The sequence below is a fragment of the Suncus etruscus genome, chromosome 3, assembly GCF_024139225.1.
Source record: "Suncus etruscus isolate mSunEtr1 chromosome 3, mSunEtr1.pri.cur, whole genome shotgun sequence".
Classification (NCBI taxonomy): domain Eukaryota; kingdom Metazoa; phylum Chordata; class Mammalia; order Eulipotyphla; family Soricidae; genus Suncus; species Suncus etruscus.
Window position 1 is genome coordinate 77,806,724 of NC_064850.1, and position 21,032 is coordinate 77,827,755.

Sequence of the window (21,032 nt, forward strand, 5' to 3'; positions counted from 1 at the left end):
ATAAATTGATTTAGCTAATCCCCTTGAAAGCATATGCAAGAGAGAAAACAAAATAAAATGAGCTTACTTATTCTACTCATTATATTTGGTCAGCAATTTCTGCCTAAAATATGTCTAATACTGGTCAAACTCTTGAGAAGTAAAATATATATATGAATAAGTAATCTTTTCTATTTTCTTTTGTTCATTTTACTTCTATAATTCTCTTTCTTTCTCCTTCACCACTTATTTCTTTCCTGTACTCTTCAAGAAAGTAATACAGAAAACTATCCTAATTTGGAAATCTCAGTCATTTTTATGTAAGGAAGCATTTTTCCCTCCACATGATAAAGGAATTAAAAGCAACCCTTTAAGCATTTCTTTGGTTCCTAGAATTCTTGGACCCCAAAATCAAAGTCTTTATAAACCTACTTTCTTTCTTTAAGCAAAAAATTCTTAAACATAGAAAAAGAACAGGGGCCAGAATGATGGCACAGTGATAGGGCGTTTGCCTTGCACGCAGCTGACCTGGGATGGATCTGGGTTTGATCCCCAGCATCCCATATGGTCCACCAAGTCTGCCAGAGCGATTTATGAGCACAAAGCCAGCAGTAAACCCTGAGCACTGCTGAGTGTGGCCCATAAAATTTAAAAAAGAAAAAGTAGAAAAAGGCAAGACCAAAACAATAATACACCTGGTATGACTCTTACCTTTCAGGCAGCTGACCCAAATTCAGTCAGTCCCAGGCACTCCATATGCACCCCTTACAAGAGTCCCCTAGGGGGTGATCCCTGAGCTCAAAGCCAGGAGTCAACACTAAGTACTGCCAGACATGGCCCCATATTTTTTAAATAAAGAAAATAACACCAAAGCCATTGAGCTCAAGTCATGGTCTTGAGATTATCCTGACATCAATGAGTCAGACAGTTCCATTTAGAAAGATGTTTGAAAGAATGTTTCCGTATTATCCGTATTAGTTTTTATGTTGGAGTAATTATGTTGATTATCTCGTTCAACATACCTTCCTGCTCTGAGAGTGAATTGCGGACCTTCATGTGCTGTTTAGTGTAGAACAGCACTCTATCCTTGGTGCATTTCCATCCAGTTGTAAAATGTATTAAAGAAAATTGTTTCATGGGACAATCATTTCTAGCTTTAAAATATTTGTCCTTCTATCATTCTCCTTTATATTGCATTGCAAAAAGAACTTGGTAAATGTCTTTATAATGGAAAAATGAAACAAATGAAAAAAATCTAGATGGGAAGTAACTCAAAAGGACTGGAATATATGTAACTATATTACATATACGTTATATATTTTAAATAATTAAATATTTAAATGTTATTTTAAATAACATTAATATTTATTTAAAATACATTAATTATTTAAAATAATTTAAAACAATATATTTTTATTCGCATATGTAAAGTCTTAGGTCCTAAGTTTGATCCCTAGCACAATATGACTCCCTAAGCCCTAATCAGGGTGATCCTGATGGTTACTGTTACCACTCGGCCAAGAATGACTGGGAATAGCCTTTATGTCCCAAATCACTGCTGGGGAGGGTGAAGCACAAAAAAAATTCAAAGAGGGGCTACAGTAAACCTATGGAATAAGCATGTGTTGCATTGAATATATAGACATATAGGCAGTGCTGTCTAAGGTATGTAGCATCAACTGTATACAGTGGCTTCAGAGGAGTCATTCATACTAGTCCATACTTTGCTATATTTTTAGTTGGTGTCTTTCCCTTATCCCCAGCTCTTTTGTGGGAAACTCAAACCAGCTCTTTATGTTGGTAGAGAACAGCTTATTAAACTTTTTTAAGACTTAAACCCACCCAAATCTGTATTCAGCCAGAATGTTTCTACTGCGTAATCACCAGAGGTATATTTAGAGATCTGAAAGTTTAAAATGCCCTGTGCCCTAAGAGAGCTAAATCAAGTCTGCGTGAGGGTGTAGTCTATTCAACTGCTTTGAGGAAATTTGTATCTAGTGATTCCAAAATTCAGAGCTGCATTGTGTGCCAAAAAGGCAACCGTTTAAAAGGGTTTTTAAACATTAAAATGCAACATTGTACTGGTGAAGCAGGGTGTTCTGTTTATGACTGGAACCCAACTACAATCATTCTTGTTATCATGGTACTTAAAGATATTTTTTAAAAAAAAACAACAACATTAAAATACAGAACATTGTTTCCATGTTTAAGTCTGAAAGAGACTTGATTTCACACATAAGCTAATAAGGAAAGGATTGATACCCGTCTATAATTTTCTAAAGAAGCTTACGCAAAAAAAGATGATGTAATGCCATAGTTATGCTGGAGAGTTCAAAAGTGGCTATCTATAATTTCTCTGATCTATATCTAGCTATAGATATCTATAATTTCTCTGATCTTTGGAACTTCACTGTTTACATTTGATTACAAATTCTATCGATGTTCTCACCCCATCTGCAGATAATACCTACCCTTACGATATCAGGAAGAAATTCTCATGCTCTTCCTAAAATATCTATATTTTTATAGAATTCAGAGAGGTAAACTTTAGCCAGGTCTTTCTGGAATTTGTGCTTTTCTTTAAGAGAGTAAGCTCTGTGTTTGTACTGTTACTCTAAGCCTGCCTAGAACTTTCCATGTGTCTCTATCATGTTTGTCAAGTGCCTTAGGGATACTAACGTTGAGTTTAGGAGACCTAGAAATGAAAATAAAGATATTGACTTATCTATTCTCTAGTAACATGTGACAGTAGTATGTGTCTGATATTATATTGTATGTCAGACACTCAATTTAATTGTGTAAATTAGTTTAATTTAATTTTGTAAATTAAAAATCCTTAAGTCAAAAAAGTGTTCCTCATCCTTAGATAAGTTGAATATTTTGCAGCCCATCCCATAACATATGACCTTATACACATAAATATTCATAATTTCATAGAGCAAATGTCTTGATCTCTGAAATAAGCATATGCATATATTCCTGTAGAGCTTCAGAAAGTCTAAATATATTTGTCCTAAAACCAAATAATTATATGGACATATATTTGGTAGATTTTCAGAAGTTTTCAAATTTATTCGAGCTCTTACCCCCTTTTTAGAAAAAAAAAATTGCTCAGTGCCCCTTGAAGATCTGCCTTCTTTGAGAAAACAAATAAAATGCCCTGTACCCATGCTCTCAAGGCTACTATTTCCCTCTGCCCATCCATGGTTCCAGCATGCCCTATATGGTGTGACTTGTCCATTTGGGGAAAGACAGACCCCCCAAAATTTAAATATATCTATTTCATTATCACATTTGCTAAGGTTCCCAGATTCGTTCTTTTAGCTAAATATCTTCCTGTGAAGAGCTTTCAGTTGTTACAAATGTTTTTTTGTTTGTCCCCCAGGATACTACGGGGATGGTCTAAATGCCATCATTGTGTTTGCTGCCTGTTTTCTGCCAGACAGCAGTCGGGTGGATTACCACTATGTCATGGAAAATCTTTTCCTGTGAGTGAGACTTATGACAAAGTACTTTGAGTTTATGTCTGTGGGCAGGTAATAGCAGATAGAGTATCTTTAATAAAAATGAAATAGATGATATAAAATAGGCTGTCTTGATAAAAGTCCAAAAATTTTCTGCCAAACATCATTGCTCAAGAGACTAAAACCTCCAAAAGAGCTTTATTTTTTATCAGTAGGATGAGTTGTAAACAAAATGAACAGTTCATCCTAGGTTTTTAAATTCTGTAACATTTTCTTTAACTGAAATATTCTTTTTATCTTTTAATATGTTAGTCAGCTGATGACAACCTGACTTTATTTATATCTGGCTTTATTTAATCTGAGATGTGCTTAATATTAAAACCATTTTTTAAAATAAAATTAGGTTTCAAACTCACCAGTTTTTTTAGTCTGCCTATAGTCTGCAAAAGATACGAAGAAATAACAATATAAATATACACCCAATACTCATGCAATATAAATATATAAACAATACTCATATGAACAATACTCATAAATGATTTTTGGTAACTGCATTCTTCTCGAGGTAAAGATACAATATGCATAGCCATTCTTAAAATAGCATACATCCTGTGATTTAAATGTTAACTAAGATATAAATAATATGAATTATTTCATGTGGGAACTGAAAACACTCTTCTTCCTTTCTACGATCAGATATGTAATAAGTACTTTAGAGCTGATGGTAGCTGAGGACTATATGATTGTGTATTTGAATGGTGCAACCCCAAGACGGAAGATGCCAGGGCTGGGCTGGATGAAGAAATGCTACCAGATGATTGACAGACGGTATGTGCTTTTCATTATTTAATTCCTATTTTGATTTGCTTAGTTACAAACCTATTTAATTCCCTTTTACACTATATTTTGTTTGAGGGACTTAGAAATAGTGCAGGAATGAAATGAACAATTATGAAAATATTAATAAAAGTATCATTTTAATGCTAAATTTGAAAAAAAGAATCCCCGCTCAGAAATTTTCAATGTTGTAACCTCACCTGGTATCCAAATTTTTCATATACATTCTACATATGCCTTTGCACAGGAAGATGTATTTTGAGCTGATCAACAAATGGATCCATGAATCTTTATCATTTAATTTATTTCCCCCTTTATTATTGTTGTTGTTATAATGAGCAAATCTGGTAATGTTACATGGTGGCATCACACAGATGATTGAGATAGGCCTGAGACAAAATACTCTTTTGTGGAACTGATATTGCAAATGCCAGAGCCTTCATGATCATATTTGTCATGCACAAATGATACTCAGGATTGAATTGGTGGCTTCAGCGCAGGCTTCAACCACTGAGCAAACTCCCCATGACTCTTAGTAGCACATGACCTTGCTGCTGCTTATACCTACTGGGACTGTTGTGATTTTGATAACTACTGTATTCTTTTTTTTTTTATTGTGACTGAAGTTCATTACACAGAATTATTTACAGTACATAGTGACAATGAAGGGCTTTCCCACCACCAATGTTGTCCTCCCTCCACTACTGTTCCCAGCTTGTCTCCCACATATCCCTCCTTTACACCCCCCTCCCCCAGAATCCTAGTGTAACTGGTCTCCACCTTACAGCTTGTTATAGGTTGGGTATCTATTCTGTTTGGTGTTCCAGTCTGTCATTTTTTATTTACATTACGTATTCAAATGACTGGTCCTGGTATCATTCTTTTCCCTCCTCAATATATGAGGCTGAATGATTCAAGTTATGCTATTCTGTTGGAGATAAAAAGGTTAAGGAAAAGAGAAGAAAAAACTTGGTATCAACTACTAAAATAGAAAGAAAAAAAATCACCGAATAATATCCACAAAAGTGAAAAAGAAAAAAGTGGAAGAAAAAAGAGAAGTGAGATAATATCAAAAAGCAAACAAAAAATAAAGCAAAACAAAACTACTGTGTGTGTTCTTATTTCAGTGTTCACTCAAAATTCAAGTTAAACATCATCCTTTTCTTTTTTCTTTTCTTTTTTTTTCTTTTTTTTCTTTTTTTTTTTGTGGTTTTTCGGGCCACACCCGTTAGATGCTCAGTGGTTACTCCTGGCTACGTGCTCAGAAATTGCCCCTGGCTTGGGTGGACCATATGGGACACCGGGGGATCGAACCATGGTCCTTTCCTTGGCTAGCGCTTGCAAGGCAGACACCTTACCTCTAGCGCCACTTCGCCGGCCCCTTTCCTTTTCTTTTCTCGCCATCAGTAGAAAAGCATGGTATTATGAATACTCACATAATGTCTGTAATAGCTGTTTTAGCACCTTAAGGATGATTCCTTGCAGAACAATATGCAAGTATCTTGTTATTTTATTTTAAATATTTTTAATTATCTAAAGCATGTATGAAGTTGCCCTGCTAATGATGGACAAAATGCACAAATATCTGGAGCATTAAAATGCTCATGGAAGGCCAGCCATATGATATTCTCCCACATTGTAGTGGCATAGAAAAATTAAGATTTAATATCAAATAAATGATCCATATTCCTATTAACAGTATATTTCTGGAGATTTGGTTATGACTTAACAGTATGTGCTTCCCTTATGCAAAGTCCTGAATTTGATCCCATCAATTTATGTCATGTGCCCTCCTTCTCCCTTCTCCGCACAGAGCACTACATGGGTAGGTTGGAAGCTGCAATACCCCCTGTCCCAAAAAGCTCTAGGAGTACCCTTGGCCCAGCATTATTGGATGAGATCCTTTTTTTGGGGGGGGGCACACCCATTTGATGCTCAGGGGTTACTCCTGGCTAAGTGCTCAGAAATTGCCCCTGGCTTGGGGGACCATATGGGACACCGAGAGATGGAACCACAGTCCTTCCTTGGCTAGCGCTTGCAAGGCAGACACCTTACCTCTAGCGCCACCTCTCCAGCCCTGAGATCCTTATTTTTTTCATTGTATTTTCAAAAATACATCTTTGTCAATGATGCTGACAGAGATACAAAGCATCATTTAAAAAATATACCATGGTGACTATAGATTTAAGCATTCTAGCAATATAATAACTCTGTATTATCTTTATTCTTATGGGGAAATGAGGTTTGAATTATGCTAGCTTCAAGTTAAGTCTCTAAAAGCGTTCTTTTAATTAATTACAATCATTCTGTACATTCCCAGCAGCTAATAGTCATTTACCTTGAATAGTCAAATATTATATAGATGTATTTTATTGTATTTGAAAATATATTTTATATTTTAATTCACACTTAAAAATCTTTTCTTCCTAAAATAAAGGTTGCGGAAAAATTTAAAATCATTCATCATTGTTCATCCATCTTGGTTCATCAGAACAATCCTTGCAGTAACACGTCCTTTTATAAGGTATGGTTATTTTGCAGTAAAAAATAAAGCATTACTAACTTTTTTAAAATACTGCTAGTATTTAATTCAGCAAGTATTCATTGTCCTATTTTTAAAAATTCATAAAATAGTATTTAATAAAAATATTTGCTTTTATCTTTTCCGGAAAAAATATTTTGGATTATCTAGTAGGGACTTTACTTAAAAGTATTTTATATAGCAAATACCCCCTTGCTATAAAACATAACTCATTCTTTGATGCAAAGAAGAGAAGGTGATAGGGTTCCCATACCAGATAACAAAAGAAAACAAACAATGCTTTTCAAAGTGATCATAGAAAAGATAGAGCAACCTGGCAGGGTAAAAGAACAAAGAACAGAAACAATAAACAAAAGTCATTTCTTATCTGAATGGTCTCATTTCTTCTGACCACATCCTTTATAAGTCTCCAAATTATATTGTCAGAGCCACCAGTTTGAGTGGTGTTTTTGTTTTGGTCACCATGAGAATTCCTGACAGTGATTAGTATAAGGTGACATAGATAAATGATAGACTCTGGTTTTGAACTTAGGCATTTGCCTAATTCTAAAGAGCCATATTTAAGCATTTAAATGTTGTGTTGAATGGCTTAATCAGAACCCCCCCCCCCCCCGCTTTTTTTTTTGGCTTTTGGGTCACGCCCAGCAGCTCTCATGGGCTACTCTTGGCTGTACGCTCAGAAATCATCCCAGGCAGGCTCGAGGGACCATATGGGACGTTGAGATTCAAACCACCGTCCTGCATGCAAGGCCTTACTGCTGTGCTATCTCTTCGGCCCCAATCAGACCCTCTTTTAAGATTTATCTTGTTCACCTATATACATCAATATTTCTAAATTTTGGATCTGAAAAGGGCTCATTAAAATATGGGGTAAACTTTTTTGCTCTAAAGGATAGCAGCTGTTTGAAAAGCATAAAAATGGTAAGCTCATTTATTTTTGTGTGAAATTTTTGTCTGTGTCAAGAACTAGGGTAAGTGCTGGAGTCTGTGAAACTGAATAGCTTGGTTGCTTTCCTCATGGGGTTGTGTGCAGATATAGATAGGCAAGTAAACAATCACAACACAGGATACAAATGAAGCAGTGGGGTTGGGGCATGGGTAAAGCAGTTGAGAAAAAGTTCAGAGTGATAGATGGAGCATGAAGACTGAGAGTCCACTTTAGTAAGACCTTCTGGAAAATTGAGCCTCTAAGGTAAATTTTGAAGCATGGGATTTCTAGCTAAAAACTAAAAGAATGTGGATCATTAAGATGTGGTACATTTAGACAATGGGATACTACATAGCTGTATTGAATGATATCATCATTCAATTTGCAGCAAGATGGATAGAACTAGAAGATACTATGTTAAATGAAGTTAGCCAGAAGAAGGATAAATACAGAATGATGTCACTTATATGTGGTATTTAGAATAACTGCATGAAGAAATGCAGTGGTCTAAATGGGAAGTGTCTTGAACATACTTGGCCCCAGAGTATAGTGAGGATATGGAAAGAAACTGACTAAAAGAGGAGAAACTCAAATATGAGAAGATGGGGCCAGGGGCCAAGTGATTTCAGGTGCATTGGTGGAGAAAAAAAAAGGCAGAACCAAATATCTGAGCCAAAATCAACAGCAGTGGAATGGAGACACCCTACTCTAACAATCTAAATTTAATATGGGCCTGTTATACTGGCAGGCTGGAGAGGGGCTATAGATAATGGTTGGGATACACTCTGGCAACATGGTGGAAGGGATGTAGACACAGGTGGTGAGATTGGCCTTAATTAATTTTATGTCTGAAACCGAACTATGAAGGACTTTGTAAATCACAAAGGTTTCAATAAAATTAAATTTAAAAAAAAACTAACAAAAGAATAGAAAGAACAGCAGAGTTAAAAACCTATAAGTTCTAAAAGTTTAATGCAAGGACTGAAGCTCTCACCTGGAAAGGCATCTTTCTTCTTTTACTGCACCCACTCTTTTATTAAAGCCTGAATTTAGTTCATACAAACTAAAGTAAAAGGCCTGATATGACATATTACTGGTTGTGTGTTCACTCCAGAATTACCAGGATGGGACTGCAAAGATAGCTAAATGGTTGAAAAAGTCTTTTGCATTCTGGAGGTCACCTCAAGTTTGATATCCAGTGCTGCATTTTCCCCAGCACTACTTGAATTGCCCTTTGAGGACCACCGGATGTGGCATCCACCAAAAATTTGTTCATTGGGGCCAGAGTGAAGGCACTTATTTTGTATATCACTTACCTAGGTTCAATCACTGGTACCCTCTGAGGTTTACCAAACACCAGAAAGAGTGATCCATGAACATAGAGCCAAGAGTAAGCACTGAGCACAGCTGGGTTTGTTTCTAAAACAAAAAAGTTGATAAAGGAATAGCAGGAGGGATAAAAGAGCCTATATGAAGAATATTGTTCAAAAACCACATCCAGTGACAGTACAGTGTGAATGACAGATGTATAGAGAGAGAGAGTTGGCCTTGAAAAGACTTCCTACTAGAATGTACACTGGTTAAAATAGAAATCAATATAGTTGGCAAAGAAGCAGCTTAGTACTAAAACAATAAATTTATTTAATTGGTTAATCAATTTATCTTTCAAGTGTAGTGATTCATTTAAAATATTTTGTTGGGGGCCAGAGAGATTGTACAGGGATTTGGCCTACCTCAATTTATCCCAGTACCACATATGGTTCCCAAGCATCCCAGGTGTGATCCTTGAGTACATCAGCAATAAGTGCTGAGCACATCTGGGGTGTCCCAAGCCCCCCAATAAATATTTAGTTTTGCAGTTATGCCAGTAATATAAATATACATTTTTATAAAATCCACACTCATTCATAGAAATGATTGTCTTTTCAATAACTATCAATCTCTGTTCCTAACTTTCATTCTCTAGATGAAAATTCTTTTATCAATTACTTGATGGCATTCTTTAAAGTTGTTTCTTGAGCAATTACACTCATCTAAAACAATTACATTTGCATTAAAGTCATTTGTAATTTATATCCAACCAAGTATTAGAATAAACATTTGAAGCACTTTTCTATGTAGAATTAATGCTCCAACTGAAACAAACATGCGAAAACAAAAATTATTTAAAATAAAACTAAAGTAATTGGAATATAAGTTTGCGTATATTTTAAACATGTATTGATCTTGAGAGATTGTGAAGATTCTAATTAGATTTTATTTATTAAAATAAAATTAGTAAAGGTAGACATTTCAGAAGACAATTACTATTTAGAATAGAAAGGATCATGGCAACCTCTGTGATGTAAAGTGTGAGTCCTGCAACTGATGACAAACTGATGCCAGCATAAAAGAAAAAAAAGACTTTTACTTTTTGGTATTGGAAGGATGACACAATTGCCATAGTAACCAAAAACCAAAACTATGAAGTACATTCACCAAAAAAAAAAAAAAAATCAGTAAATTGACAGTTTTTCAGGGTGAGCCATAAAAAGCAGAAACAAGTAAGAGAGAAATACAAAAAATATAAAAAGCAAAGGAAAAGATAGAGTAGCAGTGAGTAAGCTCATATATCAATAATCATTGTTAATGTAAATGATCTGAACTCACTAACCTAAAGACATTGTTTGAATAGAAAAATAAACAAAAGGCAAAAACAAAATAAAATAAAATGAAAATCCAAACAGGATCCATTTATACTAGTGGCTCCAAAACTTATTTATTTTACTTCCCCTTTTGGACTGAATGGCATTCCCACCAGCAGTGGAAACAAGTTCCCTTCTCCCTGCATTCATGCCAGCACAGGTTATTCTTGGTCTTTGTGATGTGTGCCAGACTCTGTGGCGTGAGATGATACCTCATTGTTGTTTTGATATGCATTTCTCTGATTATTAGTGAGGTGTGGAGCACTTTTTTTACATGCCTTTTGGTCATCTGTACTACTTCTTTGAGGAAATGTCTGTCCATTTCTACTCCCTACTTTTTGATGGGGTTAGATGTAATTTTCTTGTTCAGTTCTGACTGTATCTTATTTATCTTAGATATTAGCCCTTTATCATATGGGTATTGGGCAAATAGTTTTTTCCATTCCGTGGATGGCCTTTGTATCCTAATTACTATTTCTTTTGAAGTGCAGAAGCTTTTCAGTTTAATATAGTCCTGTTTGTTTATCTCTGCTTCCACTTGCTTGGACAGTGGTGTTGGCTCCTTGAAGAATCCTGTAGTCTCAATGTCATGGAATGTTTTGCCTATGTTTTCCTCTATGTATCTTAGGGTTTCAGGTCTAATATCAAGGTCTTTAACCCATTTTGACTTGATCTTTGTGGCACTGAAATTTTCATGGCTGAAGTGGGGACAGTTTCACAGCACTTCTGAATTTACATGATACTATGAATCAAAAAGTCATAAAAATATAATTAAAAATAAATAAGACTCTACTCTCTGTTGCAAGCCCCTCTGGAAAGTGCTATATTTTTTTCAAGAAACCTTGAAAATCAAAATTGCATAATAATTTAAATAAACTTGTACAGTAGAGTAATACTATATTCTATGCACCATGAAGTTTAAAAAAATGTGTAGATTCTGAAGTCATGCTACCTATATTTAAATCAGAGTCTACCATTTATCAATAGTGAGACATTGAACAAATACTAACTCCCTATGTCTCAGTGAGAGGGAGAAAGGAAAAAAGGAAGGAAGGAAGGAAGGAAGGAAGGAAGGAAGGAAGGAAGGAAGGAAGGAAGGAAGGAAGGAAGGAAGGAAGGAAGGAAGGAAGGAAGGAAGGAAGGAAGGAAGGAAGGGAGAGAATGAGGAAGGGAGAAGGGAGTGAAGAAGGGAGGAGGGAGGGAAGAAGGAGGGAAGAAGAAGAGAGGAGGAAGAAAGGCGAGTACAGGGGTTTAAGGCACTTCCCTTGCATTTGGCCAAACTGATTTTGATCCCTGGCAGCATATATGGTCACCTGAGCAACACAGAGCCAAAAGTAAATCCTAGACCTAGTTGACTGTGCCATCCAACCCCAAAAGAAAAAGAAGAATTTTAATAGTGCCTCACATACTGCTTAAACAGTCTGGCACATACTAATTTCTTTAATTGTGTGTCTTTCTTCTTGGTAGCATTCTGAGTAAGGTGTTAATTGTATGAAGTTTTTTTTTTTTTTCAGAATAAAGCAGCTAACTACTTTAAAGGGATAATATAGTTTTTCTTTTTTTATTTTTTCAGTTCAAAATTCAGCAGTAAGATTAAATATGTCAGTAGCTTATCGGAACTCAGTGGGCTGATTCCAATGGATTGCATCCATATTCCTGAGAGCATCATCAAGTAAGTTCTGATGCTTCTGAAGACTTGGTAAGAAATTGCAGTCTACAGAACTGCAATCACACAACACCAAAATAAAACTAAAAGCGCTGCATATCTGGAAGAGATTGGAAAATGACTCAATTTTAGAATAGAAAAATAGGGGAAATGCAGTAGTTTATATACAAAACAAAAACTAAATATTCTCCAGTCGTATATAGTTTTATCCTACCTATATTTACTTTTCCTCCATATCTTTTTTCAAATAATTTCTTGAAATTGCTGATTATTATTCATTTCAACATGAATTCTTACCACCCTTTGGAAGCAAACAAAGTTAGCCTTTATCAGCTCATGTATCTCCCACCCATACTCATATATTAGGATTTCTTTGTCATATCTGGAGTAATTTAGATATAAGAACCTAGGAAAAAGAGGGCGAATTGCCTTTTCTGTTTTCTTATAAATTCTTCTTTGCAACTGAAGAGTTTCTTATAAATCTTTTATTGGAGTGAAAGAGAGGCATAGGGCCTTTGCTCAGCATGGGGGTATGGTGAAGAACAACTTCACTCTGTACATGGAGTTCATGGAGCAACAGCCTGCTGGAAAAAGGCATGGGATTGGAGTCTCCAGAAATGTTGTGGAAAGTTAGTGACATTAACTATGGAACTTAGAGCTATGTCTTTCAAAGGATCCTATAGAAGGAACCTTCTCATTTGGTTTTATATTTAAATTGGAGATTAGAACCATTATCTCAAGAAAACAAACACAAAGATACCTGTTCTTCCTCCCTAAAATGGTGTATAGTAAAATTAACCTCAATTTGGGCTTCTAAGAAAATTTAATTTTCCTGACCCCCCCAAAAAATGAATAAGAAGAAGAAGAAAAAGGAAAAGCAAAGCAAAGGCATAAAACCTGGAAGGCAAGTCTTGTCATTTAGTTTGTTTCTACTTTGCCAGGCTTCAAATTACTGTTTATATCATGCACTTACCCACATTAAGTCCCTCATTTTACAGATAAGGGATGATAACTTATTTAAGAGAAGTTACTTGTACAAAATATAAATAAGAACTAAAAAGAGACAGGTCAGCCAGTACAAACTTCCCATCCTTTTTGCCAGTAAATTTCTTTTCCTCCCTAAAGCATTCATTGAAAGACCTTGCATTTGGTTTTCCTATCACGGTATCAAACCTGAATCCAGAATACTAACTGGCCTTACTATGACTGTTAACTGTGAGAAAGAATGCAGAGTTTACCAGACCAGTCTTACCAGAACAGTCATTATTATTTTGAGCTTCAGAGTTCCCATAGCCAGCACACCTCATAACTCAAGCCTAGTGCGTGAATCTAAGACCAACTTCTCTTTTAATTAAAAAAACTTACCAGGGCATTTATATCCTATCATGTTGTCTCCCTTTGCAAAATATTATCATCTCTCTTTGGCTTTCTTTAATCTCCCTTCAAATCTCTTCAACAAAATGAACATTAGGCACTTTCTAGGTGAATATGCTAAGGCATCTGTGGAAATTGAAGGCAATATAAAATGAAGAGAAGAGAATAAACTTTGGAACCAGAACAGATTTGATCCTTTGCACTGGATCCTTAATGTCTAAGACTTCAATAAATTTCGGAGCGTCAGCTTCAACATAGGTCAGATGGAAAATAAAGACAAAACCTCCAGGAACCTTCCTGTCATGGAGCTCATAATATACCTATTACAATCATATGCCTTGGGAGATGTCCATCTGGGCTAGTGAGTTGAATATGAAATTAACCAGGTCCAAGGCCCCTTCATTCATTCATTTATATGCATTAGTATTCAAAGGTTCCCTCGAGGACAAATTACTTCAGAAAGACAGATTCTGCTGGGAAAACTTGTCCACTTGTGGGAGAAGAGGTAGCACCATACATTCCCTTTTCATGTGTTTGTGTTTTTTTTCTGTCTTTTCTAATCCCTTGTCCTGGGTGTCCTCACTGCCATTATTGTTGCTAGCCCTCATTTCCTCATCTTCATGTTATATGTTTTCAAACTGTTATAAGCCACAATTTATTCCCATTAGTGACATAACATCATTCTGATAGCCTCATATCAATCAATTCCCAAACTCCTATTCTTTTGTCACGGAGACTGTCAGGGATGCAAAACATCCATTCTGCACTCCCATAGAAGGTTCCAAAAGTCATGAGGTCCAGCCTTATTTTATGACCAGGACAGCTTTGTATGCTTCTTGTCAGCTGTTGTGTCCTGTCTGTTTGCTGTATTTGACCCAGGAATGATGTTATAAATATCCAATTGGCTTTGGGCAGAAAAAACTTCCAAACCCCTAACTTAAATGAAAAAAAATTGGCCTAATTTGGAATTAGTGTAAAATCATGGATTATGGTTGGTTCTTCTTACTTGTAGAATACATATTAAAATCTGAATAATAAATACTAAATAATTGTTCCTAAGGAAAAGTTAGGGGTGACGACATTTTTCTCAACTGATAAATCTATAAACCAATTTTGTTTTTATTTAAAAACATCTATTTAATATATATTTGATTTGTTAGCATTAAAATTATGGCTCAAAGCATTTTAATTGGTTTCTAAAGAAAGCTTATCTACCCACATATTTTCTCTGTAAGGCTCTCTCTTCCCTCCTCTCTAGTTCCTGGGAATATGAGATGTGATTTTAGCACTGTGGAGTCATTTAAACAGTGAAATTATCAACCAAAGCACAAAATAAAAAGAGTAAGGCACTCAATAAACTTCAAAGAAAACTTGTTTGTAGTGTAAGAGCTGAAATGAAGAGGCAGAGCCTCATCTAGGAATGTGTTCAGAGACTCAGATTTGATACCACTGTGAAGAGCCTCAGTGGCCATGAAAGTGCTATAGGTATTGATTTGGGGGTTACAAAATAAAGTTAAATGAATAGATAACTTTTTTAGCACACAATGTACAAATAATAATGGCTATATATCATAGATTCATATAATCATTGTTTATATGTCATAAAAAAGTAAGATTGCTAGGCTGGGTTTCAGAAGTATAGCACTTGCTTTGCATGTATGAGACCCTGGGTTCAAAAGAAAGAAAGAAAAAAAAAAGGGGAAGAATGGGGAGGATAAAAAAAAGGAGAGATGGGGAGGGACAAATTAAGCAGGGAAATGAGGTGAGGAAAAGCAAAGAAAGGAGAGAACAAAGAGAAGTGATGAGAGGGGAGAAGAGCTGAGGAGAGAACAGGAGAATTTCATTGCATAATGATTGAGTCGTATTTTTATTCACTTTATAACCAATCCTTAAAAGATTTACCTGTCACTTTTCCCATTTGTTTTTTATTTTCTTCCTTTCATTCGTTTCTTATCTCATAAGGTATGATGAAGAGAGATCTTTTAAGAGAAGCGTGAGGTAATATCTGAGATGCACTTCAGACATCTGCGTGTATGTGTATGTTTGTGCGCGTATACTCCACCATTTCCTTCATGGGTCACCTCAACACGCTACTGATTCCTTGTTGCATACCATTCCAGGTCTTTGTCTTGTGCATAAAGCTGTTGAGGTCAGCCTGATTTGCAACTGGACCCTTAGCAACTAGACTTAACCCTGACTTGGCCTCAGCTGCAAGCTAACTTTGACTGCACCCAAAAGAAGTGAGGAGAATGTTTCAGCTTTACCCAGCCAGCACACTTCCACTCTTCATGCAACTTTTATATCTACCTTCAGAAAAGAATCTGCCGAGTTAGCATACATAAGAACTAAAGGGGAGCACTTGGTGCCATGTTTATTTAAGAGTGAGCCTCTTTTCGAGAGGAAAGTTTCTAGAAGCATAGACCCGCTTACCTTTGGCTCTGCTTTGCTGGATGATTCTCTCATGCCCTGCTTGCTTCTTTTTTTGTTTCTTTTCTACACCAATAATTTTTGCTCATGCAGACTGGATGAAGAACTGAGGGAAGCATCAGAAGCAGCTAATAAGTAAGACTTGTTTTTTTTTTTTTTTTTCAGCAGCTGGTATGTGATATTGGCTTGTATTTCAGGAATGAATTGGAAAACCTGCATGCCTGGTATTTTGATAATAAAGCTAGTTTGTTTCTCTTCTGTTAATAGTACCATAATCTCTTTCTACAGTGATCTTGGCTATCTTAAGGAATTGCTCTTTAATTATTTTCTGTACTATACATACAGTTTTAGCAGAACACATTGCATTTAACAACATTTAACCACATTTAACAACTAACAAATCACTAGACACATGAGGGGAAAAAACCTCTTAATGCTTATCGAAAGGGAGAAATAAAGGTAAGTTAAATTTGGAGAGTTTGGGGGAAATTATTTCCAAGATTTAAAAACAACAACTGAAACCCAACTTGAAGCATGTTTGTAATCATGGTGCTTAAATAAATATATTATAAAAGAATAATAAAAAATAAAAACAATGCCTTGTTTAGTGACTTAAATGATTATAAAATAACTCCTGAATTATTGGGACAAATAAAAAGTATTGCTCATTATTGATCAAGTAAAATCTTTCAAAGCAAAATTACAAAATCAGTGCATATCAATGATTCTATTCAAATGATAATTTTGTGAAGGAACCAGTAAGTTGTTTTAAAAAGTTGAGAAGCATTTGGGAAACTAGTTAATTACAGACAATTTTAAAAAAGAAATTTTAAAATAAGATTATTAATTTTTCTGGAATACGGTTAATATTAAGATAATAAAAGATACCCTTTACCATTACTTTTTTCTACTGGACAAAAATTATTTTACCTCTGCTTGACAAAAATGTACATATATGCTTCTACCAAGCTGTAAAATAGCCCCAAGGGAAAGTTAATTCTATGCTATTTTCAAAGATTATCTAATAATTTCTTTTTCTTTTTTTTTTTTTCTGCTTATTTGTTTCTTTTTGGGACCGTCTCTAGATATGTTCAGAGCTTACTCCTGGATGAATGCTCAGGGATCAAATCTGGGTTGGCCACATGCTAAACAAATACCCTATTTGTCACCTGGCCCTTAATTTATTTTTTATATTTTCAAGTTACAAATAGTTTTACTGAATGTAGACAACTTCTATTTGCAATGTTTTCTGTAATGAACTTCTCCATTAAAATCTTGCTTATACAGTTAATTTTTATAGCAAGTTCCATCACTGAAATGGGAACTTGCTATAAAAAGAAGGAAATATGAATAATGTCCAAACTGCAACAAATTCTATATCAATGACATATAAAGTAATGGATGTTATCTACATAATTGAACCGTTAGTTAGTTCTTCATGAAAGTAACTCATTTTGACATTTATCTTATATTGCTTTTGTTTTGATTTGTTTTGGGGCCACACACAGCAGTGCTCAGAACTTATTCCTGGCTTTGTGCCCAAGGGTCACTCCTGATGGTACTCAGGGGACCCTGAACACTGCCAGGCACTGAACCAGAATCAGCCATGTGCAAGGCAAGTGCCTTCTTCCCTGTACAGCCTAACTAGTGCTAGACACTTTTTTTAAGACACTTCTTTTTTTTTTTTTGGGGGGGGGCCACACTCTGTGACGCTCAGGGATTACTCCTGGCTATGAGCTCAGAAATCGCTCCTGGCTTGAGGAACCATATGGGATGCTGGGGATCAAACTGAGGTCTGTCTTGGGTCAAATGTGTGCAAGGCAAATGCCCTACCACTGTGCTATCACTCCGGCCTCTAAGACACATTTTTATTGCAGATAATACATAAAATTATTTGTGTGGGTCTTTCAGATTAAAAATTTTAAGGAATGTTTTTTTTGGGGGAAGGTTCAGTGGTTAGCGTCATAACAATATCCTCATCATCTAGTTTTCTTTTAAGATAATAGTAACTGTTAACAAGAATCAAAATTAGATACATTTTTGCCTGACAGAATCTTCTTAGTATATTCAAACAAGAAACAGTAAGATAAGAAAGATATTTATGGATTCAAATATGAGCATAATGGTCTATAGCACTGATCTATACTCAAATCACTGTGTACCTTGAGATTCCCTAGCCAAAAAAATATCAATGAGTTTCTCATTAAGATTAATATTTCTCGGGGCCGAAGAGATAGCATGAAGGTAAGGCGTTTGCCTTTTATGCAGAAGGACAGCCCGGCATCCCATATGGTCCCCTGTGCCTGCCAGGGGCGATTCCTGAGCATAGAGCCAGGAGTAACCCCTGAACACTGCCAGGTGTGACCCAAAAACCAAAAAAAAAAAAAAAAAAAGAAAGGTTACTATTTCTGCATAATAAAATAGCCATGCAATTGCAGTGCTATTATCCAAGTAAAATATGGAATAGGAAATATCAATAATTCTGTGGTCAAATATGCACTATGGTCAAATTGTTCATTGTGACCTTATAAACTCTTGCCTTTTTCAAGTTCCCCCTGTTTTTGCTTTCTCTGTTTAATAATTATAAAAAAGTCATCATTTTGGGTATAACTATATAGCTATCTCCCTTTATTCTCTAAAATACAATATTTTCTTTTTTCTTCTCTACCAATGCAGACACTATCTTCAATTAGCTTAGTTTTTCTGCTACATAGATTAATAAGTGTGCCTAAGAGTAAGATCATTGTGTGTGAGAACATAGAGATAGTATGTACAATAGAAAAAATACTTGCCTTATAGATGTCTGAACAGGATTGGATCCCCAGCACCACTATGGTCCCCTAGCACTGCTAGGAATGAGCACTGAACTCAAAACAACAACAAAATAATAGCTGCAGAATAAAGGTTCTTAATCATTATTGTGCACCTAAATCACCTGACACTCACTGGAACACTTAAGTTTTGAGTTTCACCTCCATAGTAAGCATGCTTGGACTAAGAACCTACATGTCTCACAAATGCTCAGTAAAACCAATGTTGCTCATCTCAGGAGTGTGATTACATATCACCAGCTTAAAGTAAAAGGTTAAATGAAAACATTTATTTTAGAGGCCTATGCTCTTGTTTTTGATTCAGTGGTTAAATAGTTTACTTTAATCTTTTCTAATTGATTTCTACCTCATATATATATGTATATATATATGTGTGTGTGTGTATGTATGTATGTATGTTTATATATATTTTTTATAGTGGGCATGTGGAGTTTAAGAGCAGTTGGGCCACATCCAGCTTATGCTCAGGGCTTACTCCTGACTCTGCTCAGGGATACCCCTAGTGGTGTGGTGATTGAATCAAAGCTGAGGGCATGCAAGGCAAGTGACTTACCACTGTGATGTTTCTCCAGTACTTTTCCCAGTCTTTCCAACCTCTTTTAATCGTAAAATTATATGCATGTAGAAGTTAAACTTGAAAATGTGAAGGTAGAAGAACTTTACTCTAATGAACCTCTCAGATGACTGAAATGCCTGTGAATCCTGCCATTTGACACACCACCTCTATCTTATCAACTATCTTGCAGAAGCTTCAGAATGAACTAACTGTAACAGACTTTAAATTATACTTTTTTAGTTTAGATAACATAATCTCTGCAGAGGCAAGTGAATCCAGATGCTCTGGTTCTTTTTATTACGTGCTGTATTCTAAGTCTATTTACCTTTGTTAGAATTTTTGGCATGATCCTAACTGAAGGCAAATTATATGCCTTTTAGGGAACAAACCTATCTGGATTTTTTTTGCTTTATTTATACTTTTTTAAAGTGTATTTACTTTCTCCTTACATACATATCTGTGCTTCCCACCACACCCATCATTAGTTGACTTTCAGAATGTGCTTTTGGTATGCTTTAGGTCTATGTTGGAAATAAAATACTTTCAAGGGACAAACTATAAAAAAGCCATTCTGATTTTGAGGTGACTAAGAATTCTTCTTTTGCTTTTGGGCTGACTATGTTAAATAGATAGCAAATTGCTGTTTTCTTTGGAAGAAGAATTATATAAAGTAAAAAACAAAAAAGTGATTTTTGGAAGATTATCCTTTCTTAATTCCATGCCAGCTCCCTAGCTTTTTCTGCACCCTGTCAACACTTGCCTGACTGTCTGTCCTTGTTTGCTGGGATTACTAGATGAAAGAAAAGGACAGAGACAGAGAGAGAGGTCACCATGGAGAAGGGAAAGAGGAAGGTAAAAAGTCCAAACATTCTTACATTTTGAACAAATAGCCTGAGGTTAAGAACGAAACATCTTACCCGCAAACAAATAACTATATTAGCTTGTGAAGTTATTCACATTACAAAGTGAACTCCCATATTAAAAACAAAACAAAAACAAATAAATCATAGTGGACTGGAGAGATAATACTTGAGATAATTGCTTGCCTTACACACAACTGACCTGCGTTCTATCTCCAGCAACCCATATTGCCCCCTAAATCCTGCCAGGAATGACCCCTAGGCTCAGAGCCAGGATTAAAGTCTGTGCACAACCACGTGTGATCCAAAAACAAATAAACAAAGAAATTTTTAAGTTCTTAAAAAAGTTCATAGAATTCCTTTAAATGATGTTTATTTACTAACAACCATATATCTAAGGGTGACAGGAAATAAAAAAGTTTACTAAATCTTAATCAGAAAAAAGCATACTTGAAGTTTGCTAACAGAGGAATTCAACAAATATATAGCATACAAAGCACTATTACATAAAACCTAAACATTGGTAGACCATAACAAAACTTTTATTTTATTATTTTCTCTGATTATAATTTTTATTTGGGATATATTTGTTAAGGTAAGGATTTTTTATAGCACTATCATTGAACTTTATGCTAGTAAATGTCCTATTATTTTCTGTAACAAGAAGAAATCTTGACATTGATATATTTCCTTTCAGTGGCTAGGAAAATTCTCATTCTTGTATAAACTGAAAGTTAACTGTGCTCACATGTAACTAAAATTAGACTGGTGAGTGGCATTGTCCTTTTTCTTTAATATATCATATTACTCAGGTTACACAAAAAATACCCACAATATTATAGTCTCAGAATAAACTAGAATGAAAAATAAAGGGAAAATGTAAA

The 21,032-nt window shown here is 35.3% G+C and overlaps 1 protein-coding gene across 1 annotated transcript in view; it reads left to right on the forward strand.

Moving 5' to 3' along the window:
* The window catches only part of PRUNE2 (prune homolog 2 with BCH domain), a 313,372-nt gene that overhangs the window by 282,725 nt on the left and 9,615 nt on the right, over positions 1-21,032 (forward strand). Inside the window, exons 13-18 of the mRNA XM_049769754.1 lie at positions 3,365-3,467; positions 4,140-4,271; positions 6,718-6,804; positions 12,008-12,106; positions 15,437-15,472; positions 15,995-16,036. Of these exons, the coding sequence (XP_049625711.1) occupies positions 3,365-3,467; positions 4,140-4,271; positions 6,718-6,804; positions 12,008-12,106; positions 15,437-15,472; positions 15,995-16,036 (499 nt within the window). The remainder of the gene's footprint in view (positions 1-3,364; positions 3,468-4,139; positions 4,272-6,717; positions 6,805-12,007; positions 12,107-15,436; positions 15,473-15,994; positions 16,037-21,032) is intronic.